Source organism: Onychostruthus taczanowskii, unplaced genomic scaffold (genome assembly GCF_017590055.1).
Source record: "Onychostruthus taczanowskii isolate IOZ18803 unplaced genomic scaffold, ASM1759005v1 scaffold1, whole genome shotgun sequence".
Classification (NCBI taxonomy): Eukaryota; Metazoa; Chordata; class Aves; order Passeriformes; family Passeridae; genus Onychostruthus; species Onychostruthus taczanowskii.
Genome location: NW_024496525.1, coordinates 14262234 through 14289341, shown reverse-complemented (window position 1 = coordinate 14289341; position 27108 = coordinate 14262234). Strand labels below are relative to the sequence as shown.

At 35.9% G+C, this 27108-nt stretch overlaps 1 protein-coding gene across 5 annotated transcripts in view; it reads left to right on the top strand.

Annotated features, from left to right (window-relative positions):
• HEATR5A (HEAT repeat containing 5A) overlaps positions 1-27108 on the top strand; it is a 64674-nt gene that overhangs the window by 27411 nt on the left and 10155 nt on the right. For 4 of the 5 annotated variants that reach the window (XM_041397742.1, XM_041397725.1, XM_041397733.1 and 1 more), the window contains 18 exons: positions 240-339; positions 1029-1138; positions 5323-5486; positions 5604-5779; positions 7179-7284; positions 9538-9728; positions 10163-10322; positions 11425-11614; positions 12181-12350; positions 15544-15570; positions 17405-17543; positions 18386-18565; positions 19387-19626; positions 20328-20509; positions 22222-22290; positions 22706-22885; positions 24851-25085; positions 25477-25725. In XM_041397742.1, coding sequence (XP_041253676.1) covers positions 240-339; positions 1029-1138; positions 5323-5486; positions 5604-5779; positions 7179-7284; positions 9538-9728; positions 10163-10322; positions 11425-11614; positions 12181-12350; positions 15544-15570; positions 17405-17543; positions 18386-18565; positions 19387-19626; positions 20328-20509; positions 22222-22290; positions 22706-22885; positions 24851-25085; positions 25477-25725 — 2868 coding nt within the window. The remainder of the gene's footprint in view (positions 1-239; positions 340-1028; positions 1139-5322; positions 5487-5603; positions 5780-7178; positions 7285-9537; positions 9729-10162; positions 10323-11424; positions 11615-12180; positions 12351-15543; positions 15571-17404; positions 17544-18385; positions 18566-19386; positions 19627-20327; positions 20510-22221; positions 22291-22705; positions 22886-24850; positions 25086-25476; positions 25726-27108) is intronic. The other variant, XM_041397749.1, reaches the window with a different exon arrangement.

Sequence of the window (27108 nt, the reverse complement as noted above, 5' to 3'; positions counted from 1 at the left end):
GTTACTTACCATCACTTAGTTCTTAACAAAATGCAGTAAATAATTGCATTTATGTATGCAATTAAAAGTCAGGATATGAATGTCCAAGCTGAGACACTGAAATTGTGCATCTGACTTTTTTCATTTCTACTTTTATTCATTATGAGTGATGTAGGAATGTAATTACTTTGCTAATGTGATTTTTTTTTTTCTTCAACATATCTCACACTAAGTAAATTGAAATCCAATTCCTTTTCTAGCTGTTAAAAGCTTTGTTTCCCACTGTGCTGGTCTTCTTACGGATGAAGTTGTTCAGAGACTTCTTCCTCCTCTCCCAAGTGCTGTTGATTTATTGACACAGTAAGTGTGTGTATAAAACTGTTATTTGAATTGCTGGAGTAATCTGTATTTGATTAGTGCACTTCCTAAAGAAAAAACTTTTCAAGGGACAAAATTCAGTGTTTGTGTTTGCAAATTCCACTGTTGTGAAAAATCTAAGGAACACTTTTTTACCAGGGTTTTTAAGGTTGTTTTTGTATACTGCTTTTTTAATAAAGCATATTCATTTGCATTTATATACCATTATTTTTTATTAAATAAGACAGTAAATTCAAAAATATGCTTTGAATAACATCTTTTGGACGTGGATATTTTTTGTATTTAATTTCAGATCTAAGCTGGAAAGAGTTTTATTGAACTTTTGCCTTTTGAATATAGAATAATTTAATGTATTTGGGTCCTAAGCTCTAACTTAGAGAAACACATCCACAAAAGTTTGTTGTGATAAATATAGGTACAATCAAAGGAAATAGGAATCTTGTTTGTTTCTCTAGTATTAAATGAAAATAATGCTTGGAAATGGACAACAGACATTCTGTCAGAACATGTGAAATAAATTGGTGTTCTTTTATTGTTCTTTGTGCAAATCAAAATGTACTTCTAATATGTATATTTTTTAAAAGCAATCAGTAGTGTGGTACAAATGAAACTGGGGTGTTGCATAAAACTTCAAGTCCCTCCTATCTATAATGTGCTTTTTATATTTTAAGGCTTTCTTCATTATACAAATCATATGGAAATTCCTTAAAAACACCATCAACGGTTTACAGACAGAAACTGTATGAATTATTAGCAGTATTGCCCCCAAAGGCCTACGAAGGTATGTATTTCCATACAAGGAGAAATCCATTAAGAATACTATGGGCTCATTTTAAAGTTTTTGTCCAACACATATTCAGCCAGCAAAAATTAGTTCCACCTTTTCTAAAAAACAAACTATTCCTTCTATTTAAGTTTGATGAATTGTAGCAAAGTCACTGTGGCTTTGAAAAGCTACTGTTCATGATCTTTTTTCCCTTCTAATTCCAGTACAGACCTCTGTTACAAATAGACTCTTTCGCTCTGTTTTTGGTTGATACTTGAAGTTAGACAATGTTTCAGTTTCAAACTAGTTGAAAAATTTCTTTTCTTTTATGCTTGTTTTACTTTTCCATTAAATCCTAATTTCCAAAGGTGTAACTTTAGCTTAAACTAATTGGATATAGACCATTGAAAGAATTCAAATTAATTCATTTAACGAAGTATATATTAGAGATATATTACTCTGATCCTGTGCAGATTGTGGATAAAGGGTTTGTATTTAAAGAACCATTTCAACAAAATCTGGAGATTGGCTTACTTTTTATAGGAGAACATAACAAAAAGAATCTAGGTCTCTGATCTGTACATGGATGAGTCTAGCTTTCAGCTAGAATATTTAATATCTTTGTTGTCTTTAAATCATGTGTTGTACAGTAGTTTATGGGCTGCAGTAAGGAGCCATAGTGTTTTTGTCAGCTGTGAAGAGATGCAGAGGATATTCTTCAGGATAGAGATGATATGGAGCAACCATGCTCTGAACTGGCTGTGTCCTCTGTATTTTGGATTTTGGAGGGAGTCCTTACTCAATCTGCTCCATCTAGTGGTAACTGCTAAGGGAATTGGGACAAATCCCTTACCTGTACCTTAAAGCTGTTCTCACGTTAGAAGTATGTATATAATGAAGCATAGCGTATAATACTCATTTGTGAATGAAAATTACACCTCCACCCCTGAGAGCAAGTTATTGCTTTTGTTCTTGTATTACAGGAGTGACATGTTACAGAACACAAATATTTGGGTATGGCTGGGTTTCTTGGTGTGTTTGGGATTTTTGTATATGTTCTAACTTCATTGAAAATACACAGTGTTTTACAGTATGACTTGCAAAATGTACCTCTTGTGAGAGAGCAGTCTAGCTGAGAATGCTGCATTCTGGTACAAAAAATAAAGAAAATGCTGAACAGTTTATTATAAATAAGTGGGCACCCTGCTGAAATCTTTGAAAATAGCCTTAGAATCAAAACAGTAATTTCACAGGTGTAGTCTCAGAAATGTACACTCATGTGTAATACAGAAGTATGAGAGTAGGGAAGGAATGGAAATGCATACATTGCCAGAACTTATTTTTATATATCTTAACATACAGGTATGCCTCATTTAAAAATGCAATGAAAAGTTTCTAAGGTAAAACTTGAAACAAATACCATTATTTCAATTTTATTTCCAGTATGATAGCTTCGTGCAGAAACTGTATGTGTTTGCAAATACTGGCAACTTTTAAAATAAATTGTGTGGAGAAACAATGTCACTATGGAACTCATGATGTTTTTTTCAATGTCTACATTTAGTCATTATAAATAGGAACAATATTAGGAGTACTCTTGTGTTGCACCACAGGGCTCATTTTACATGGCTGAGTGACACACTGATTGAGAAGCTTTTGCCAGTTCATGATTTTATTTCTTTTGTATTTGTTTTCTTCAGTCCAGGTGGTTAGCCAGATGATAGAAATCTGTAAGTTGTTCTCAATTGTTGAGAAAATTGATGATGGAAACATGTATCAGGAGTTGTAACTTTTAGTATTTGTAAATAATGTGCAAAACTTGTTTTCTTTAGCACAAGAGGAACAAAACAAAATAGCCAGGAAAATAAACAGTTGAAAACAGACTTTTCATATACCTTAGCTTCTTTGTCAATGCATGCATTTAGATTTCTGAGGTCTGAGATACTACGATTTAGGCTCTGCTTGGTCCTTTCCTGCTCACTTTCTGCCTCTTCAGTGTTTCTTTCACTGCTGTCATCATAGAAATCATATCTGCTCAAACAGCAGAATTTTACAAAGTTTTACCATGAGTATGCATGCATCATAATTTATTTTTTGCATTATTTCAGCAGTGGCAGATATGAGAAGAACATATTAGGTAAACTTGAACATCAGTGAAATGCATTTAACATGTTTTGGTTGCTGTCTTCCTTTGTGTATGAATGGATAAGACTTGTAATTTATCTGATCCAAAGTATGAACTTGTTAAGCTGAGGAGAGCTGGTTCTAAGATGACAAATCATATTTGTGATCATTTTCATGTGTCATTGGTTTTGGATTATAATGTACTCATGTTTTCAAGGCTAAACATTTATTTCTTGTGAGTTAATATAAAAGGTTTTATATTGTCCAAATTGAAAATTTCACAAAAATAACTTCAGTGGCTTGAATTCTGTTAGATTTCTTGATGTTTTCTGTTGTCTGAAATTAATATGTTTTGTCAGAAAACTCATTAGGGTTCTTTTCATTCTTCAGCTTTTTGTGCTTGTTATGTTCCACAGTTTAAACCATGAAATTGAATACAGGCATTCCCTGCATTCACTTCTCTTTCTTAATAGGTTGAGATGAATTGCTAGAATGCTGAAACAGCATTCTGGGTTAAATTTTTGAACTGCTTTACAATATCGTTTAAAGTGTTGAGGATTGCCAACTGTCCAGGACTAAAATAAAACTTTATTTGGTTAAAAAATGCCGGGTATCTCCATGAAATTTTATTTCAAAAGCTGGTATGATTCATAGGAAGGGGATTAAAAAAAATAAAAAATTGTCATGATGATGAGTAATAATGAAAGAACAGTTTCTAGTTGTTAACTGTAATAGCTTTTGAAAGGCTCAGTTTCAATTCCTTTCACACATTATCTGTGCACCTTGCAATACATTTGATAGTGCAAATATTTTGCATTTAGATTTGAGTAATGTTTTTTGGAAAAATTATGTGCTTGCTTAATTAGCCAGGGAGGCAGGCCAAACAAACAGATGCCTGCAGGGGAAACAGCCTGATAGGGCCAGGGGTTCCACGGGTAGGGGAGAGAAAGTCAGCTTCTCAGAATAGCTTCTGTTTCCAGGGAGGGTTAAGTATCTGGTTGCAGCTATCAGCTCTAAGTATGCTAATAACTCTGCTTGTACTCATGAGGCGCTGAAAACTGTGTTGTCCCACTTCTCGAAACTTCCGTGTCTTGAAACTTTATAAGCAGCTTCAGTGCAAACATGTAATTGTGTGATCACCTAACATCCAAATTGAATGCAAGGAATTGGATATGTGGTGTTAAGTGCCCATCTCTCCCCCCTCCCCACTTCTTAGTGGTGATAATTCCCAATTCATGGGGACTTGACTTTTCAATCTTAATGCTCTGGAGGCAAATTGTTATGTAATATTTATGTAAAGACCAAGTACATTCTTTAAGATCAGTTCTGCAGTGTTTTTCAACACAATTGCAAACCAGTCCTTTCTCATCACATGTGATTCAGCACTGGAAATGTTCTCTCACTACAAAGACTATTTTAATGACCTAAATAGTCTGACTCAAAATGCCCAGTGTTGTTTTTTTTGTATTGTGTACAACCTAGTCAGAAATATTATATGCAACAATATGTGGAAGTTTTAACTACAGTGAAATTTATCATAACTTAAAATAACTCCTACAATAAACCTACAGTAAGCTCCTGCTTTGGTTTTTGCAAGCAAACTCCTAAAATGGGGGACTGCATTCATCAGCTTTTGCTTATTTATCAAACCTATGGATGTTTCAAATTACTTCTGCTTGCCAAGTTGAAGTATTCCTTTGTGATTACATAATACATTCCACAGCATTAATTTTCAGGAAATAGAAGAAAATATGGCTGTGTTCATAACTGCCATTTCCCTTCTATTTTATTTGTAAGTGTAACTAATTTACTGACAGTTGTATGGCATTTATGTCTTCTGTAAAGAAAAAGGTCTCTGTTTTTCTGCTTCTAGATTGCTGTGGGTGCTTAGCTTACTTATGTCAGCTACTGCTCTGTGGCTTCCCCTCTAACAGAGTCTTCTCTAATTTACTATTTGAGGACTAAGGAGGAATGTTACATGGTTGTTACTATTTCAGTATAAATATATTGCTCCCGAAGTTGCTTGTGGCAAGTAACTAACCAATAGTTTTGAATATATTTTCTTGAATTTAAAGGAGACTTCAGTTCTGTTCTGAAGGAGTTAGTGACTGACTTGACTGTCGCAGATAGCCAGATTGATGCCTCTGCATTCTTGCTTCCATCCCTTTGTCATGAGAACGATCTCCTTTTACTCGGTCCCTTACTGCAGGAGACTGACCACCGATTTATTGAAGAGCAGGTACTTTTTGTTCTGTTATAGAGGTACTACTGTATTTTTGTACAGTTGTAGTTATTTAGATCAGTGCTTATTTAGACTTGGTCAAAAATATGGCTATCACTCTTCTCCTTCTTACAGCTCCTTTTAGGTAACAGCATAGCTGGTGGCAGCCTGGAGTATGACCCTTACTCAATTTATGAGAAATTTGCAAAAGGGGATTCAGTACCTAAACCACTACCTCCTGCTTTATCTGTTATCAGTGCAGCAAGTCGACTTTTTGGAGTTATGTTTTCCCACATAACAGAATCTCACAGGTAAAGTAGTAACTGTAACTGCTGGGGAATTTAGGAGATGTTGTAAGATGGTCACAGTGTTTGACATTGATTGCAGAAGAAAACAGTTCTGAAAAAATAATGAATTGCATAAGTGGAGTCTGTAAACCATCTGAATAGCATCAGACCACCAAATTATTGGACTTTTCTCTTTGAAGTTACTAACAACAAAAAGGCACATCCAAAAAGAGGTTATTGTCATAGCAAATCTGTGGACCCAGAAAAATAATGGGTTTTTTTGACAGCCAGATCAAAATGGAAGCTATTTTGGGAGATATTATGCGGTTTTTGTGGTGCTTAATGCATAATACATTCTTCATAAAAAGTGGATGGGGAGAAATGAGTGCGTGTCTCAACACAGTTCTGTCAAGGTACAAGAATACTTCAAAGAGATCAAGAACTTCTTTTGGGTTTTTGTCTATGTATTTTCTCACTGCATACATGGCATTTTGGTTTGTTTCACATTTATAAGCACACTGATTGCTAAAGCATAAAATTCCTGAAGATTTTTGCATGCGGTTGCTTCTGTGTACTTCTGTGTGGTAATATTTTTGAATGCAGCTTTAGAGCAGATGAATTATTTTAAAATTAAATAGCTTTATGTTTCAAAGCCTGCTGTAATTGGACCTCGGTTAGCTCATGATCATTATAGTTGGTGATAGTAAGTTTTATAGTTTCCTGTGTGGGATGAGTGTTTAGTCTTGATGAGTCCTGAGTCTTGATGTCTTCACAACTTTAAATGCTTGGGGTTTAGTGTGGGTTCCAGGCAGATGTTTTTATAGAAGAATACCTGCAAATAAAATTGCCAAATTATTTATTTGTTCTTCTGACTTGTCTTTACTTCTTTATTCTGTATTCATTGACTGCTTTTATTGTGGATTTTGTTTTTGTCTTTGGGTTTTTTTGCCCTATTTGTCACCAGCTTTGGTGGTGACATCCAATCAACCAACCAGTTTGGTTTTCTTCACTTGTTTCGCAAGACATGAATTATTTGCTGCAGATAAATACATTTTCATTTCTTTTTCCTTTGTGTCCTCCTTTCTCGGTTGTAAATTAAAATGCATTATTCCCATATGTAGTTCCTTTTAATAATGTCTGTTCAGTGTTACTTAGATATCAGTGATTATCTGTGAATACATTTAAGGAGACAAATGTAAAAAGTTCATGTTCATATATGGAAGTTCATATTTTTATATGGAATACACAATATTTTTTTTGGTAGTAGACAAGGAATGCCAGTTGAAGGAAAATGCTCAAGAGTTGATTTGTTCCACCTCTGGTTTTATAGATAGATTTTTTTTTTACAGGATTTTAAAATAAAAAATATTGATTCATTTCCTTAATTTTCAATTATGTGGTTTCTTTTCTGTTTTTGTCTAAGGCTCCAGGTGTTAGAACAGTTGTTGAATTCCATAAAGCAAACGAAAGGATCTCGACAGCAAATAGTGCATCTACATGTTGTGTCAGCCTTTTCTACTTCTTTAAAGGTAAATCTGCTCTCTCTCTCTCTCTTCTTGGTTTATCTTTCTCTCTCTTTTACTTAACCACATCATCTCTTGGTTCAGATAGATCTGTTGCTGTGGTTTAAACCCAGCCACGCAGCCACTCGCTCGCTCTCCCCACAGTGGGATGGGGGAAATAATTGCGAGAGTAAAAGTGAGAAAACTCTTGTGTTGAGGTAAAGACAGTTTAATAGGGACAGCAAAAGCCATGCACACAAGCATATCTGAAAAAGGAATTCATTTCCAACTTCCCATCAGCAGGCAGGTGTTCAGCTGTTTCCAGGCAAGCAGGACTCTGTCATGCCTAACAGTCACTTGGGAAGTCCAAAAACCATCACTCCAAACATTCCCTTGGCTCCTCCCATTGTGATATGCTAATCACAATTCCATGTTAAAGGAAGAGCTGCTGCCAGAGCATTGTCACAGTGTTTGAGGAGTCAGGCACAGACCATCTGAGACTTGAGCTGCTGGGACAGGAGCCCCTTTGCAGCAGGCAGCCCCGAGAGCAGACAGGTGTCCTCTGTCTCTTCATTGTCACATAGACTCACTCTGGTGTTCTTCCTCCTTCTTCCAGCATGACTCTGGATTTCCTGTAGCTGAGTGTCAGGCATCAAATCTAAAAAACTAAGTTATTTAATAGACTTATACAGCAGCAGGTCAGCTTATGCTGGGTCCTTCTGGAGAGGTACTCATGACAAAAAATCTCTAGGCAATTATGCGCTTATGATTTATGCATCTACCCTTCATATGCATGCCTTGCACGTGTCTCTGGGCCCAGTGGTGATTTTTGGTAAGGGGTCTTCTAATATGTTATTGGGTTCTTTCCCTCTGTCTGTGCAGGTAGGTAGTTCTTGAGGAATTGCAGCTTCTTCTGTCCTGATCTTCTGATTTCCATTTTTGATGCATCTGCTCTCTGGCAGAGCACAGAAAACTAAAAAGCCCTAGATTTAGGATAACCATTACCTAGCAGCAATCAAAACATCAGTGTTTTATCAGTGTTCACATGCTAAAGACAAAACACAGCATTGTACCAGCTGCTAGGAAAATTACTCAGAAAATTAACTCCATTCCAGGTGACAACATCTCTAGATGTCTATCGGCCTAAGGCTTTACCTAAACCAGCTACTCATGCTAAACCGGTAAAGCTGGGCAAAAAGTATCCTAAATCACTGAGTATTTTACCTCCATGTAACTCATTCTACTTAAAACTTATTTATGCTAAATAACTATCTTTTGACTGCCATATGGTATGGAATCTCTCTCTGCTCCATTGTGGCCAGCTATCCCAGCTGTGTTTCCTCCCAATTCCTTGTGCACCCCCACTGTGCTCACTGGTAGGGTGGCAAAAGAATCAGAAAAGGCCTTGGCTCTGTATAAGCATTGCTCAGCAATAACAAAACATCTCAGTATTGTCAATCCTGTGTTCAGCACAAATCCAAAGCACGGCGCCATGCTTGCTACTGTGAAGAAAATTAACTGTACCCCAGTCCAAACCAGCACAGTACACAGAAGTTTTTGTTTTGATTAACAGTCAAGGTGATCAGTCCTGTTTTCTATGGCAATACATTGTTTTGTGATATCATAGTTTTCTTGACTGCAAATGAATCACTGTTTAATTTTTCCCCTTTTTTAATATTAGTTTTAGGGAAACCTGTTCTAGTACGCTCTAGTGTACTAGCATCCATACTAGTGTCATTCAAATAAGAGATAAGGAGAAATTCTGTTTATATAATTTCTATATTTTTCACTGTCTTTTGTATTTCTTCCTGGGTAAATAAAATCATAACAATTGGTAAAGTAAAGTGATCTCATAATTATCTGGTATTTGTTCATTTTCATTAATGCTTTATTTGCATTTTTCTCTGTTCATGTGCAGTTTTCATTCTTGACTTCTTAGGCAAATGTTTGGAGCTGAGATTTTTTTTTTGGGGGGGGGGGGTTTCTTCTTGATATTATTTCCTAAATTCTATGCTAATATGTTGCTTTATCTGGTGTCACTGCAATCAAAACAGTATTTCCTAAAATCATAATGTTGATACTATAATGTTGTGCTGTGATGTACAGTTATGTGGTATTAGACATCTAACTCTCATAACAGCAAATTGAAAGAGATTAATTCCTCAGACAAAGGGGAAGAAAATCAAAATCCTTCTGCAGGTCTTGTATTTTTTGCATGATGGACAGAAAAGCACACTGATTACTGTCTAACTGTTTAATATATTTAATGTCTGTTTTTAGCACTTGGCTAACTGCAGGGGAAGTTTGGGTTCAGAAGAAGTTAGAAGATCTGCCCTGATGTTGGTAATGGGTGCCTTGGAAAGCAATAATCCACTTCTAAGATGTGCTGCTGCAGAGTGTTTGGCCAGGTTGGCACAGGTGGTTTCTGACAGTGCCTTCACTGCTGGATTAGCGCAAGTCAGTTTTGACAAGTAAGTTCACAATAAGCATGAAAAGAGACTGCTTGAGTGTATAAAATGTTTGAGAAATCCACCTGACACCTATTATGATAATTTTCAGAGGCTGGTTTCCTTCATGAATTTCATGTCGCTTCAGAAATTAACAGGAAAAAGCATTGCCTGAGTTCTGCATATGTTTCTTAGTGTGAGGCTAACTAAGCAAACATGTAGACTTGCAAATGAATTAAATTTTCTGCTGTTCTAGCACCATCATTTAAGTGTATCTAAAATATTTTTGGTGCTTTCTTCAGATGAGAGACTATGTATGAACTTAGAATTTTGGGAATATAATAGTGTCTAATAAATTTTTTTTTGCTGATTATGTGCCAGAAATTTTATTTGTAGATGTGCTTATTAGATAGTAAGATTCTTGGTGATTAAACTAACATCTTTCTTTCCATTAATAGGCTAAAATCTGCTAGGGATGTGGTATCAAGAACAGGTCATTCTTTGGCTCTGGGATGTCTGTATAGGTACCTAGGAGGAATTAGTTCTACTCAGCACCTGAATGCATGTGTTGGAATCCTTTATACTTTGTCTCAGGACAGTACTTCTCCTGATGTACAGGTACTTGTCACTTACATAAAAATGTTATGTTACAAATTAACTAAATTATATTCTGGAGTTTAAGGTTCTTTTTCTTGTGAGAATAAGACACTTCACAATCTCACAGGCATACCTCACAGGTAATAGCTGGAGCAACAAAGGCAATGTAGAAGACTGCCCCTGCTCAAAATCTACCATCAACAACTTCCATAGCAAGAACTATGATGAGATGTGGGAGATTCTTTTTCAATGATCTGTGAGACTAATAAGCCTCATTTCAAAAACAGTATCTGATGTTTTAGGGATTGGTTCTTTTCACAAGCACCTATATCTTGACTTTGACTACATAGTACCCAGGATTTTCTGTTTATGAGGGCACTTGTTTTGTTTGTGTCAGTTTTTGTCTGTTTTACAGTGTTAGCCTCACAGCATATTTTGTTGAAGGGTCATATAGTAAATAAAAGGGATTTTTAGCCTGAATACTGTAGAACTTGGTGGATACACATCATTGAGTAAGACAAGACATTTTAAAGACGATTTAATGGTATTTCTCTGTGGCTAAAACTGCTGTCTATCAGAATAGCTTTAAGAGACATTGAGTGTATTTAATGTATTTGTCTAAATATCAAATAATTTTTAAAGCTTTCCCAAAGTATCTTTGCACAAAGAGGAACTGTTTGTTCACATTAAACAGATGTGGCTATTGCTGCAACTAACTGTAACTACAACAATAGTTTATTTCAGAAACTCTAGTATCTTTTCAGAATTTTGTTCTTGCTCAAGGAACTGTAAGAAATCTTTTTAAATAATAGAATATAATAAAGGAATAATAATCACTGTTAAACGAATTTACTATTACCTTCAATTTTTTGTTTATTAACAATGAAAATTTTTTAAATTATTGTTTCATTGTACAACATACAGTTCCTTGTAAAATATTCAAAATTACTTACTCAACATCAGATTGATAAAGTTTCTTTGTGTAACTTCTCTGTTTCTTTGAAACATAAAAGTGCAACTTCTATTGCATTTCATCACTGAATTTCACTTTTAACTATTGAAGTTTTAGATGGTCTTATGTATATCAGATATAGATTGCATTACTGCTTCTCTTATTTTGCAGGCATGGGCACTGCACTCTCTGTCACTAATAGTAGATCTGGCTGGGCCCTTGTATCACGTGCATGTGGAACCTACCTTGTCTCTCGTTCTCCTGCTGTTGCTGAGTGTGCCTCCGGCTCACACTGAAGTCCATCAGAGCCTTGGTCGCTGTTTGAATACACTCATTACCACTCTGGGCCCCGAGCTGCAAGGTATGTAGCATACAAATGTGTCAACTTGGTTTGCTGTAGCAACCAAATTGCTAAACACTGAATGTGTGTGATTGCAGATGTAACAAATAAACAGATCTAAGTTTCTTTGCACAGTTGTAAGACAGCATTTCACAGGCCTTGACTTTACGTAATCAAGATGACATGACTGCTGGTTTTCCAAAAATAGTGTCTCTTGACGTAATTTCCTTTGTTTGAACTGGTTCTCCGAGCCTTGCCATGGGCTGAAATTCTTATGTGAATTTTACATTGTATATTTCTTACATCTTTTAATTCTAGCATGAGAACAGAAGGTGTTCATATTTCAAGAGTTAGGAGCCCTTCTATGTCTTAGTTATGATAGAGACATTTAAAATTTGCATCTAAATCACCAGAAAGCAATGTGATCCCTACTCATGGATATCAAAGTGTAGCACAGATACAAGGATCATAATTTAGGAGGATGAACGTTATGGCTGGCTTGGAAAATAGACAGGTTATCATGTTTATTAAAAAGAAATACATGTTTTAAAAACAAGCAAAAATAACCTTCTGTATTCTCAATATAGGCAGCAGTACAGCAGTGTCAGCCTTAAGAACTTCTTGCCTTTTGGGCTGTGCAGTGATGCAGGATAATCCTGACTGCCTTGTTCAAGCTCAAGCCATCTCTTGCCTTCAGCAGCTTCACATGTTTGCTCCTCGACACGTCAACTTGTCTAACCTTGTAAGCTGCCTCTGTGTAAGTATATATTTACTAGTTCTTATCCATGTATTTTAAAATTTGTTCATATTTTTCACAAACACTTAAAAAATGCAGATGTTTCTTTAAGCAGAGGAACTGATCATTGTGTAGGCGTGAGGTGTTTCATGTTCTCCTATAGGCAAGTATTCTATATATCTTCATTTTTTTTCCTTCCCCTTTACAAGATGAGCACATTCTGTAGAAATCTTGGCCTTCTGAACTGCTTGCAAGTACATTCTCCTGTTCTTATTAAGGCCAGTTGTCTGGCAGGATATACTATTCATTACAACTTTTTCTGGATTTGTACCAGCTGGTTTATGTTGGCCAGTTTTTTCCCTCTGCTGCTTTTTATGCCTTGCTTGAAGGATTAGGTTTTTTTGTACTAATTTCTGTGAGTTGTTTTGTTTCGTTTTGTTGTTCCATTATGCTGAAAAATTGTAGATTTCTGTGTTTTGTAATTTCTGTAGCAGTAATGGTTCAGTGTACTGACATCTTGGCAGTCAGTATAAAAATTTCTAACATACAAGTTATAGTCAAATGAGGTCTTTGGAAGAAATAAGCAAAACTTTTTCAGCTCTATTTGACAAAAGGTTGGGGAGTTTATTTTTTGGGTGGGGTTTGTTTTGTTTTCTTTTCTTTTCTCCCAGTATCTCTGTCTTTGAATAGCTGCTCTTCTTAAGTACTTAGCTCTATTAAAAAAAAAAAAAAAAATTCTGGTAGCTATTAGCCTTGGTGGATTTGGGGGGCTGGCAGGGGTGTTGGTTGGAGGTTTTTGAGGGGTTAATTTTGTTTAAATACCATTTTCTCTCACTGTCGATCAGAGAGAAACAAAAGTCCACAGACAGTCAAGTGTGATTTTTGTTTTAACGTGGATTTTGTTTTAATCTCATCTATTTCAAGGCAGTTCTTATTGACATCTTCCATTGGGTAGCACTTGTGTATCACTACTAAACATATAGATTTAGATTTTTGTTTATTCTAAACATACAGGTTTAGATTCCTTACGTTTTCTTTATTTATTTGACTAGAGACATGATTGTAGGAGCTAGGAAAAACTGAAGAAGGTTTTTCTGCCCCACACTGTGCAACACATGAATATGCTAGTTGCAGAAGAGCTGCAACTAATCTGAGGTGTAGTTTTAATGTACACTAACAATTATTTTCTGTTTGTTGGGTATAACTTAGTTTTTATTACATTGATAAAATCACAACAAAACATGTCAGTCTGTCTCTTGCTTGGAGGGTGTGGTAGCTTTTGGGAGCATTTGTAAGTCCATGTACAGTCTGCTTCAATCTCTCTACTAATACCAAATACCTACTAATATAGAGGATATCATACAAAGTTCATAGAGTTCATAAAGATGTCTTGTCTGTATAATATTACTGATTTTTATTGTTTTTACAAGTTGTCTCAAAGTACTTCATACAGCAGTTTATGAACTTCCTAATACTAAATTAGTCAATTAAGAAGCAGGGGTCATGGCTTGAGTTTGTGTGTTCATGTATCTGAGTGTGTTCCTCTCTATCCCAGAAATGACTGTAGGCTTCCTGGAGAGGAGTCCACCAAAGTCAGCAGCCTCACATGCATGACCTTTTCTTCATGAACTTGTACAATTAAGGCCAATATTGCTGGCACTGACAATTCAGTAATGTCAGTATATCTCTGAAGAGTGTCATAAACAAGGTTTTTTGAGTGTGTGCTTTGCAGGTCTGTGAAAAGATAATTGCACAAGAAGAATTCTGCATTTGTAAACTCACCATCCATTCAGGTAGTTTCCACCCACTAAATTACCATCTCTTTAGGGAAGTGGAATAAGTTACTGGACCTGAAATCTGCACCTCAATGTGCTGTTTACTTGCAAGGTGACACTCAGCTAGTATTCTTCATGAGTTTAAATGTCTGCAATTTGGAGAACAGAGTGTGACGGTCTTCCTTTGCATTGCGTTTTGAAATCTTCAGGGGAAGTAGTGTGCAAAAGCTAGACCCTAGATCATGTGGATATTCACCACTGCATTCTTTATTTAGGGAAGAAAAACAGGAGAGGCAAAGAATCTGCAGTCAGATGAGTGATCTTTTCCCCCTCCATCCATAGAAACATCAATTTTCACTTATAAAATCTTGAAAAACAATATGCCTTTTTTTTTTTTTACTTTTTTTAGTAACATTTGAACCAACACCCCTCTCCACCCTCTTTGCCCGAGGATTCTGTTACATGTCTGTGCTTTTGGACTTGCCTTTTCATAGTCCTCATTCTCCTGCCATCCCCACTTCTTCACCTTGTCTTTTATCTGCCTCCGCTCTCTCATAACCCTCCCTGTCCTCCCTCTTCTCCCTCTTAATTTCTTTTTTCCATCATTAGGCATGCTAACACAATTTCTTGTGCAGGCAGCTGCAAGTGGCCTCCTCCACCTGTCAAGCCCTTACAGCATGAGATGGTTCAGGTCTTCAGGGTATTTAAACAGTTCAGGTTGTAACTGTGCTAGCACTAGTGAAACAGGACTTAGGCAATGGACAAACTGCTTCACAGGTTCATGTTTTGTGGGTTTTTTGTTTTGCTTTGTTTTATATTGTGTACATGTGCTTGTCATTATCTAGCATCCCTTCTTCAGCTTCTGAGAGTGTTCCCTGTTTGTCAGTTGGATCTTTCATGGGGCTTCTAACAATCATGCATACTTGTCCTGCTATTTGAATTCTTGGCTGCAACAGAATAGAAGTTTACAGATGTATTCTATACAGAATACAGAGTATGCTTTTAATCATGTCTAAAATTAGCTCTAAAACTAACTTAGGTGAGCACAGACTTCTAAAGAGCTTATCTGTGTAAGCTTATGGTGTAGTATTCCTCAACACAGTGAATGCCAGTTTTCAGTTCTAAGGTATTAACAATAAGATAAATATTGAAACACAATGACTATACAACGTTAATAACTATGCTGTGCTGTTGTCTTGGTATTGTTTAAGTATTCATTTTAGTGGCATTGGAATTTAAGTGGATTGGAATTTAAGTGTGTTCAACATGGTAAATAAGAGAAATGAACTAAGCAAATTAGGCTTTTGGCATGTTTGAGATAAGATTCTGTATTTTATTATATGCTGAACTTACATGTTACAGTCTCCATGTGTGGTTGATATCGCTGTGATATCTATTTTTGGTTTTGTCATGACTGGTTGTCATTTGTTTTTGTGCAGGAAATCTTGTTGGATAATTCTGTGTTGGTAGGTCCCTGTGCCTTGTTAATCCTAAACCTTTGCAGTTTGCAGTGGTGTTTTTATTTCATCTTTTATCTTTCTTTTTAACCATTTTAATGTAATTTCTTTTAGCATGTCAAGTGATATTTTATTGTCATCCTAACCAGAGCCTTCCTAACTTTCTGCAGATGGCAGGAATACATTTCATTTATGTGCTTAGTGAGGGATACTTTTGTTTTTAATGTGTTAAGTACAGAAATGGAACTGTTTTTACATTTAAGTTTTAATGTGATGCTTGCATTTTGTGTCTGTCATTTAGTCCTGTCTCCTGCTTAGAATGTGGGAGAATGAGAGAGATGAAAAATGTGCATCTTGCTTTATTTCGGTTGCCTCAGTTGGGCCCTCTGTTTTTTCCCTGTTAAAAATGAGCACGGAATTTATGCATGTCCAACTTGAAGTAGAATGTGTAGCTTGCTTGCATAAATATTGCATTAAAAGTCACACTTGTTTCTAAAGTTGCAATTAATGTAACTTGAAGACATACCTATTGAGTCAGGTTCCTTTCTTTATAGAAGAATTATGCAGGGAGTGTATCTTTTTGTGTATAATTATGTAATTCTGAGTATTGTAGATTCTTATGCATGCATAGAAATTCTGAAGATGAAGCTTAGTTTTGTTAATCTAACAAAGCTAAAATTCTGTATTGCTTATTCTTTTTGTCCTTAAGTTGCTTTCTTTAAGCATATGTTAACTAATATATATTAGTCATTTTGACTAACGTATATATTGGCTTGTTGCCAAATGAGCAGCACAGCCTAATGCAAGGTTTTCCTGCAGCAGACATTCAGCTCTATCTGTTTTAAGGACGGTAACAGCTAAGGGTGCACAACTGCTTAGTTGTAGAGAGCAATTTTTTTATTATAACCTAAGCTTAATTTAGAAGAAGATGCATAAATATTGGTATAGCCATCCTGCCTGACCGCACAGCTAGTTTATCATGTCTTTAGGATTCCCTTAAGGATTGTCTTAAAATTGAAAGAAGCAAATAAAAGTCAGAAAGCTCCACTCTAACAAAAAACCCTTGACCCCCTTGTCTTGGGGTTTTTTAAGTGTTTCTCCCTGTTCCAGTAATAGTGACTCTAGTATCATGTGTTTTCCAGCAAAATAAGCCACACACTGGCCTGTTGGTGTTAAAAATATGATGATGCTATGAACTTTTTTTTGCTAGAGGCTGCTCAGGAGAGCTGACCTGTCTCAGTGTCATACATTCACCAGTAATTCTCACCCTTTCTCTCAACTTCTCTAAAACATAATTTAATGTAAACTGAATATATTTTTTTACGATGGAACTGCAGCAGTGTTCTCTTTGCCCTTATGAACTTCCTTTCATGCATGGAGTTCTATTTCACTAAGGCCTGATTGACTCTCTCACCCTTGGTTTCACTGACATTTCTCTAGTTACATCTGATGATGACCTGTTCTGAATTTTCAAGCCCACTGTATGCATATACCCAGTAGTCAAAGAGTTAGTTACCATGATTCACCTGGCATTGAAGTTAATGGCAGTTTTTGTACAATATTGGTTGAGAGGTGGATTCAGCATCAAACCAATATTGTAAGTTGCCTTTGGAGAGAAAATGCTAAACTGATATGTTTTGTAAAATTGATTACTGGACTGGCAAAACTTCTCATTTGGGGATTAAAAAAAAAAAAAAAAAAGGCTGAGCAAAAAGAGCATCAATTACGTGTTTACTGACTTAACAGATTTTGCTATAGCTGCAAGTGTTCAGAAAGTACCAGCCTTACTGAGGCATCACAGAGGTTTGTTAGCCATCTTACTGTATCTTCTTGCATGTTTCAGATGAATCTCTGTAGCTCATACTTATTACTGAGACGTGCAGTGGTAGCTTGCTTACGTCAGCTTGTGCAACGAGAGGCTGCTGAAGTATCAGAATATGCTGTTGCACTAGTGAAAGAGAGCAAAGAAGATTTTACTCCAGGTAATGTATTGAAATTGTGAGATGAAAGAGCTTGGCATATTGACAGTGAATTTTAAACACCCTTTGCTAAGAATGTGAAAACTTTGCTACGCTCTTGAAATGTTAAAGTCAAAAATTTTCTACCTCACTTGTCTCTATAGTACCAAATTATGATAAAATGAGGAAATGCAAGGGGAGTCCCAGGAAAATCTAAGCCCATCTGGCCAGTAGCTGTTGTAGTAACTTTTTTGCTAAGAGGACTGAGAATGATCACTAGTTCATCCTCAAGTGCCTTTCTATGAGTGAGTGATGTTAAAAATTTATTTCACTTCAGCTTTCAATTCAAGCTCATTTGGAAATTTTCAGAAGAAATAGACTATAATAGTTTTTAAAAACTGCTGATATTTAAAATTTGTAATACTGGTCAAATAAAAATTGGTCATATTAATTTAACAAATTATTTCCACGTGTTTGGTTTTATGCCTTTTTGAAGAATAGTTTTAACTTCCATTTCAAGTTAAAACATTTTTTTAGAATTACCGCATGAAGTAAGGTAAGTGAAATATTTTATTTTTTTTCAGGAGCTAGATGCTTTGGTGATGGTAATGCTCTGAAATTCAGAGTAGGATTCTTAGTTTTTTATGGGGTAACTTTCTTTCTGTTGTAACTATGTTTCTGTAAAAGCTGAACATTTGTTTTGTATTCATGAGCTCGCTGCAGTGTTAAAGTGAAAAACAAAATGGTTTCAAAAATATTTCAGGGCTTTTTCACAGTATACCCCTATGTGCAACCTTCAATGGGGTTTCTGTTGTCATTAATGCAGCTTTGTGATGTACTTAGCTCACAGACTTTGTTCTTAGCAGATGTGAACATCAGAGAAATAGGCCTGGAGGGGGCATTGCTGGGCTTGCTGGACAAAGAATTGGACCCAAGATTGTGCCAAGATATCAAGGAGACCCTGAATCATATGCTTACTTCAATGGCAGTTGAGAAGCTCTCCTTTTGGCTGAAGCTTTGTAAAGATGTTCTTGCTGCCTCTGCCGGTAAGTCTTAATACACTGTAGTTGAGAACACAATCAGAATAAGGCCTGTACACTGTGTCACTGAGGGAAAGTGTTAAAGTTTCTTGAATGTTTGCCATTTATGAAATGTATAATCATCATTCGTATTGCAAGATTGGATCCTTTAACTTAGTTCCTTCAGGGGAATAAGTCTTCCCCTCTTCTGATTGTCCTCTCGCCATTGAACAAGTTCTTGTAAATATCTTAGGATGTCTTGCTTGTTGATTCAATTCCTGATCTTAATTCATGTCCATAGCAGAAATGGAAATACAGAATAGGTTTGAGCTTGTGAGTCCTGTGCAATTTCCTGCAAGAAAAGTATTCTGACCAGTTCTTCTATTAGTGATAGAACTGATAGAAGCCTGTTATATCATAATGGAAGTCTTGAGCACACAAAATCAATTACTGTGCTGAATATTGGTGGGGGTAATGGAAATTCTTTTAACCCGCAGTGCAGGAGGAAAACTTCTTGCATTTAGGTTTTTTGCTTTGGAACAGTGATAGCTTCTAATGCATCACACTAATTTTAAAAGGTTTTTTGGTTTTTTTTTTGTTTTGCTTCTTTCACTGCAATTCTTAATTTACTTTCATGCTATTGGTCTTGTCTTACAGCACGTAGTATCAACCAAATGTTGACAGTTTCATTATATTTGAATTTTAGCATTTACTTTAAGATATCAAGATTGAAGCGAGTTACCATGAATTTGAGGTTAGAGACAGACTTCAAAGAGATTTCTTTTGGTAGGTTTCAGTTAGAAAGAATATTATGTTTGGGTTTTTTTGCTTCTGTGTCCTAAATACAGATTTCAATACAGTAGCATCAATAGATGCCACTCAAGAAGAGGAAACTGCCAAAGGGGATGATGTATCTGTATTAACATCTGACAGTGATGACAGGTTCCATCCTTTCCGAAATCCACGATGGTCCACCAGAGTTTTTGCTGCAGAGTGTGTTTGTAAAATTATAAGCCAGTGTGAAAATGCAGGCAGTGCACATTTTGATATAACTTTGGCTCAGGAAAGGAAACAGCGTGATTCAAGAGGTATGTGTTAAACACGGGAAGAATTTCATAGAATGCAAAGTATGCTTAAAATAAGTATTGGCTCTTTGCATCTTAATGAAATTCATGATAAATTTGTTGTTTGTAATCAATGCCTTTAATTACTCTGTTTATAAGCCTAAGGTGTAGAGAAATTTTTATTTGCTAAAAGAATGGCATCTTACTGCAGCATTTACACTCAGTTTCCTGGTTATAGTACCATGGTGTATGTGTAGGAAGGCTTTGTTTCTGTATAAGCACTGGCAGTCACAAGTGATAGCTGGCACCAGCCTACAACATCACAGTTTGGTGTCTGGGAGTATGACTTTAAAAAAATGCCACCTTTTTTTCTTTCCATAATTTACATAATCACCAGTAGAAATATAATGCCATTTTTCAGTACCTCCCTGTGTTTATCTGGACGTGTTTTCCTCAACACTTTTTTAGAAGGTCTCATACATGAAGATATTTGTACTTTCCTCTAAGTATTTTTTTCTGCATTTAAATGGAAAGCAGACTTGATCAGCTAACATAAGGTAGCCAAGTAAAATTGATCTATGTGTAACCTGCCTGAATCCTTGATACACACTAAGATAAAATGTAAAATATGCATTTTGAAAATGTTTGGAACAGTCTTATAAAACACATTATGTCTGAATTTAAATTTAATAAAACTATTTTCTTTTTTTTATTTCTGTTTTCAGATGACTTCTTGGTATTGCATTTAGCTGACTTGGTCCGTATGGCTTTTATGGCTGCCACAGATCACAGTGATCAACTTCGTCTTTCTGGGCTTCAAATGTTGCAAATTATTGTTCGCAAGTTTGCCACTGTTCCAGAACCAGAGTTTCCAGGTCATGTAATCCTGGAGCAGTATCAAGCCAATGTAAGCACCACTGATAATAACTTAGAAAAGTTTAGCGTTGCAGTCAATTACTAAAAGAAATTTGCATTTGCAGTGTGTAGGTATGGAGCTGGATTTCAGTTACTTTGTTACTGAAGTATTATTAAATTGTTTGGACTTAACTTCATTGGAAGTAATCTTTTCAGTCGGCATATAATCCAAAATTCTCAAGTTTCAGCATTGTCCCCTCTTGAATACAACAAAATCAAAATAGATCATTGGTGGGGTTTTTTTTTGTAAAGCATTGGTTTCGGAGTGTGAAAGTATTGCAAGAAGTATTATAAATAACTATAATTTTAAACTCTGCTTTGAAATAAGTAGCCTTAGCACAGCAGCCATCACGTTTGGAGATCTTGGCCAGTAAACAAGCTAGAAAAGTGTGGATTGTATTCATAAGGTCGATTTCAGTTGAAGTCTTGGTTTAGATTAGAGAAAAGATGTCCTAGACATTTAGCATTCCATACCACACTTGTGTTAAATATGACAGACAGCTGTGTTAAGCCTCATAAAGCTTCAATTTTTAGCAGGCACTGAATAGGTCAGATCACTTTCTCATAGAATTGGAGAGACACTGAAGATATCCTGACCTACTTTGGTCTTGCTTTTGCCATTATAATTCTATTCTTTGGCACTTGTTTGTGGGAAGGAAGTGTCTTGGTCTAAAACTATCAAGGGGAAAAAATAAACCATCTGTTCTTGCTGTCCAAAGCCATCAAGCAGGTCACAAGTAAATCTAATAACTTTCCTTTTAAGCTTTTCTACCTTTAAAGTGTTTCTGCTAATACTGTGCACAGACCTCATCAGCTGTTTAAGAGAAGTCAGGGAGATGTGAAACTGTTAATCAAGTCTACATTGTCTGGTTTGTTTTTTTTTTCCCCCTTAAAAACATCATAATAATCCAGAAAAAGATGGATATAAATTTTCTGGACTTAAGTAATGACTTGCTAACATATTGTTCAGAAGTTCCGTAAATGAAGTCTCAGCTTTAGAGGGTCTTGAGAAATTGTCATTAATTGCCATTAAAAACAAATCCTTTCACTTATTTCGCAAACATTTATTGTAATACTTGATCTTTGGGATGAAAGTGTTGTACATCAAACTTAAATATGAATTTTCAAATACATGATAAAGCAGCTAGGGAATCTTTTATTAGCCTTTAGTGAAATGGTTTTCAACAGTGAGAGTAAGTAAAACATCTGCAGCCCGGTAACTTTGTTTGTGTGTTCTTTATTAGGTAAACAAGGTTTGTCCTCTCCCCTTTTTTCACTTTCCAAAGTTGACCAGCTTCAGTAGGTTGTTTTCTTAAATCTGTATTTTTTCTGAGTAAGGAAATGTTACTAGCTAGGTCTCTTGCAAGTCATTCAGGGTTCAGAACATTGCTCTTTTTTGGTGGGCTCCTCATCAAGTCAGGCATTCAGGAAGGAAGATATTACTGTTTCTGTTTTAGACCGTGCACGAAAATAAAAGTCAGCCCTGAAGACTCCCTCAAAGAGAACAATGTCTTCAGTGTAGGCAAAACAATAAAAACTTGACTGAAACTGTTTCTCTGTTCTTTAATCTCACTGAAACAGGCTGTGAAAAAATGATGAAAGAGCTATATTTTTATAAAGGAAACCTGTAACAAAGTCTGATTATGAAAAGTAAGTCTTAAGTCAATTGTTCACTGTATTAAATGTTGTATAACTTCTCTTTAGGTTGGAGCAGCACTTAGGCCTGCCTTTGCTCCCGAAACTCCTCCTGATGTCACAGCAAAAGCATGTCAGGCAAGTGTTGAAAGTCAGAAGTCTCTTAGGTAATAGACCCTCTGAATTTTTTTTTTTTTTTTTGCTTGATAAGCTACACAAGAAAAAGGAAATAAATCCCCTAACTTTAAATCCTCAATTCACAAAAAATAATGTCACTTATGTTACCGCTATATTGTGACAACTCAAAGATTGTTGTCACTTTAAAGTCTTCTGAGAAACTTTGTTGCAGTTGATATTTTTGCCGGGTTTTTTTGTGACACCCCACTAATGTTTTGGTTTTCACTGCTAAAGTATACTAAACTGGGATGTTCAACATTTTGTTGTTATTGTCTGAGAGTAACTGTCTCTGGCTTTCATAATTTCACAGATGGAGAAAAGTGTATCCAGTGTTGTTTTTTTCTTGTTCCTCATGGTTTCTGTTTCACAACACTAGGTATGCAGTGCCTGGATAGCAAGTGGTGTAGTAAGTGATCTTAATGACCTTCGAAGGGTTCACCAGTTGCTTGTGTCCTCTTTGCTCAAAGTGCAGGCTGGAAAAGAAGCACAAAATGAACAATATAATGAAAGCACCTCAACTATGGAAGTACTAGCTGTCCTTAAGGCTTGGGCAGAGGTTAGTACAACAGCTCTGCAATGTTAGTCTTATATTGGGTAGGTGAGTTAGAACCTTTCAGGCAGAATTTTCAGGAATTTCTAACATGCTTCTTTAAACAGAAGGTGCTGATGCTTTGCTGTGTTACCTCTGAAAGTATGTGAACTTTGTAAACTTGACAAAAGCACTGCTAATTAAACAGGTTTTATTATACTATAATAAGAATAATATTACAAGAATAATGTACTTAAAAACATGAATTCCTTAATATATTTGAATAGTTCAATATTGATTTGAAATTGTTGTTTGAATGGTTGATGGTATGTATGGTGATGGTCCACTCAATGTACTATTTTAAATAGGTGTAACTTTTCTCATTGCCTATTGACATTTCATATCTTGGAAATATATATTTTAAATTAATATTGTCAGTTCAGTACTGCTTTAGTTAAAATAAATCCAGCTTGTTTTAATATGTGCAAATGCAAGTTTAAATATTTAAAAGTCAAAAATGTGAACCATGTACATCACCTCCAAAAGATGTGTATTAGGATGTAGTGGTAATGGCCTTGGATGCTGATGGCTGGCAACCAGCTAAAGATGAACATGTTATGAAGGTGGATGATATATGATATTTCAGTGTATAACCAGGAAGATACTTTGGAGGCGAAAGTAGGCAATAGGTACTTTTTATGTAAACATTTGTAGAAAAATATATCAATGTTTCATGTGCATATTTGAGAACAGATATTGACAAAATAGCAAAGCCCTTGGAGACAAGCTAGCAGGTGGGAATAAAAATCTTGAGAACATGCTTTCGTTGAGAGATTTAAATAGATTGGTCTATTTAATCTATTCAGAAAAAGATAAAGTACTGGGATCAATTTAAAATCATTACATGAAGAAAAGGTTTTTAATAGCATGTAACAATCTTTCACTGGTCAGAAGCCAGGACAAAATTCAGACTAGATGTGAGACTCAACTGTCAGAAATGAAGATCTGTAGATTGTTCTAGCCTATTATTAAGATCACTAGAATTCTTCAAAGGAAACTGTAGAGTTTCCTATAGGCTTTTGTGAGCTGTAATTTAGAAATGTTTCACTTAAGCCCTAGGCAGTTCCTTCTCCGTTAGAATCTTAGCTATTCCTTGTTTACAGAAATTGAAGGAATTCCCCCATCCTGTTGCTGCAGGGAGGTGTGAGACAAGGGCTTGGTGTGTGTTTAGTTGCTTGTCTGGGACAACCCACTACAGCTAGCAAAGATTAAAAAAAAAGCAGAAATCATAATTGCAGGGGACTAGTATTCAACAAAGCTGGCTTGAGATTCATTGAATCTAAATGTGTCCTTTATAGTTGAGAAGAGCTTCCCTCCAGGGCCATTTTGGAGAGACTACAGAGAGCTGTTTGTCGGCAACTTTCTCATTTCTATCTTTTTGATAACCAGAGAGGTATCTAGGGAAATTACCACTGAAATTAATGTGTAGATGGTAACACCCAAAGATTGCAAGGTATGCAAGATTGTCCTCTTCATTCTTTACTGCTAACATGAAGTAACATGCAATTTTGAGAAGTCAGTTTCAAGTGCCATGTAGCATTTCAGCTAAAAAAAGATTTAGGAATGGCTGAACTGTTGTTTCTGAATCATTATTATAGGTATATTATTTGATAGTTCTTCCATTTTGTAGCTATAACAGGGTTTGATGGTTGGAAGCAGAAACTGGACAAATAATTTTTAAGAGTAGGGTACTTAATTGCAGGTAGCAGTTTTGGTAGTTTTCCCCTTTTTGGGGATTCTTGCATCATGATTAGCTGGGAAAAGGATTCAGAACGTTTAGAGAAAAAGTGCTTGTTCACCCATGCTTACTGGACTTGAAGCTGAAATAGATACTAGGAAATCTCCTGCCTGTTCAACAGGCAGTCATGCTTGTGATCACGGTAGTTTTCCAAGTGTTAATATTTGTAACTCTCTATCCAAATATATCAACAGGTTTACATAGTTGCAGTTGAAAAGCAGAAAAATCAAAGTGATACATACAAGCACAGTTTGAAAATTGTAAACTCCTCTGAAGAAAGCTACAGAGATGTAACATTTGCAGCCAGTGGTCTTCTGGACTTGGTACAGACAGATCTTGGAACACTGAGCAAACTCTGGCTTGCTGCACTTCAGGATTTTGCTCTTTTAAATTTGCCTCCAGAATATGCATCACAACTACCTGCTGAAGGTAAAAAGGCAAATGAGTTACATTTTTCTAAGAAGTCCCTTGTAAGCAAACTGACTTGTTTTAAGATCATAGTAAGATTAAATGGTATAGAGAATAAGCCTACTTATGGACCTATTTAAAGATCAGGTTTGCTTTTGAAAACAGAGATTTCATGGATGTGAAGAGTGATTTGGTATTCTTATTTGTTGGCTATTTTTATGGTTGAAAGAAGAAATAGGTAATCTATTGCATTCTGTCAAAATAAATCTAAATGAAGTGCCCTCATTGGCCTGAATTTTAATACTGAACATTAAAAAAAAGTCATACATAGAACACAACCCCATTTTAAGAATGAGAAAATACAGTAGTTGAAAATAAATTACACCCTTAAAACTAATTTCTTTTCTTGTAGGTGGTACATTTTATACAGCAGAGACTATTGAAAATGCCAGACCTCATTACTACAACTCCTGGGCACTGATACTTTATGCTACAGCTTTATGGCTCACTAGCACAGGTTTCATTGTTGTTGATCCAGATGAAGGAGTTACAAATCTCTCCAGACCTGTTACCCCAACTACCATGTGTCAAGATTCTTCTACCAGACCCCTGGTGAAATCTCCTGAGGACGTGAATACTGACAGATTTCATCTTATCTTGGGTTAGTGAGTGAGTGCATTGTCTGCCTAGATGCTGTAACTCAAAATGTAGATAAACTGTTAGCAAATAATTTTTATTTATTCAAATTTAACTGCATCATTCAATATTGCATCTTTTGGAAAAGCATGCAGTCAGAAAAATTTTAAGTCCTAGTGAGAAAATGGTAAGTCATTTTCCCAAATGTGGTACAAAAACCACTGTGAACTAAACAAGCCCTAAACAAATGCTTATTGCTCTGCTCATAAACATGCAAGTTTAAGGGTGGATTTTACAGTGTTTGTACCAGTACAGTTACAGATTGTACAGACTGCTTTCACTGAAGTACAGTTTTACTTCACACAATAGTTTATAAGTTAGAAGGAACTTGTGGAGATCATTTTGTCCACCTCCTGCTCAAGCAGGGTGACATAAAGCCAACTGCCCAGGACCATGTCCAGACAGCTTTTGAATATTTCTCTGGATGGAGAACCAACCTCTCTGGGCAACGGGCGCCAGTGCTCAGTCACCCACACAGTAAAGTGTTTCCTTACATTGATATAAAACTCTGTCAAGCCTCCACTACTGCAGGAGCTAATCAGATAGTTGAATTCAGTCCCAGTTCTCTTACGTTTACACAGTTAGGCATTTCTGGTTATATTTTTTTCTTGGCCTCTCTTTTGTATCTTTCTTTTGTAATCCCTTTATAGAATGAGTTTGTATGAGTTTGTTGCAAATGTCTTCCTTTGAATCCCAGTCTTTCTGCAGAGAACCAGCTCCCTTTTGAACTCCATTGCTCTGTCAGTTAGAAGTGGGACCTCTGATACAAAAGCTGCTTCCTCTACTACTTAGTGCATCAAATTTCCCGTATTTGACTGTGGGCATTTGGCTTGTTTATTCTGCTTTTGAATAAAATAACATTTTAATTTTCATTCCCTACAGAGAAACTGAAAGAATTTAAAACTGTTTTTCTGTTGCACAGCTGTTGTTTAGTGGACATTGATTGGTTTCCCAAGTCTTCGCATGTTTTGGAATTACAGCTGTACAGCTAGGATGAGAATATGGAGTGCAGTTTATATGAAGGTTATCTCCAATATTTTGAGGAGTCCTGAAAGCTGAGAAAAAAGATAGCTCTTATTTGCTCTAGGATTTACAAGCTTAGGCTTCATGTAATTTATTTACTGCTGGTTATCTAGCTGTGGTAGTTTGTATTTTTAGCATTTTTTTTAAATGGGAAGATAAAGCCTCAGCCTTAGAGTTTGTGAACTACTATTACTTTCAGCATTTCCCTCTATTACATAAACCAGAGTGATTAGGGAAATATTCTGCTCTATACTTACTGTGAATTGTCCTGTCTGTTTATTGGACCTCGTGTTTTATTCAAAATTGGTGGGGTTTTATTCATATT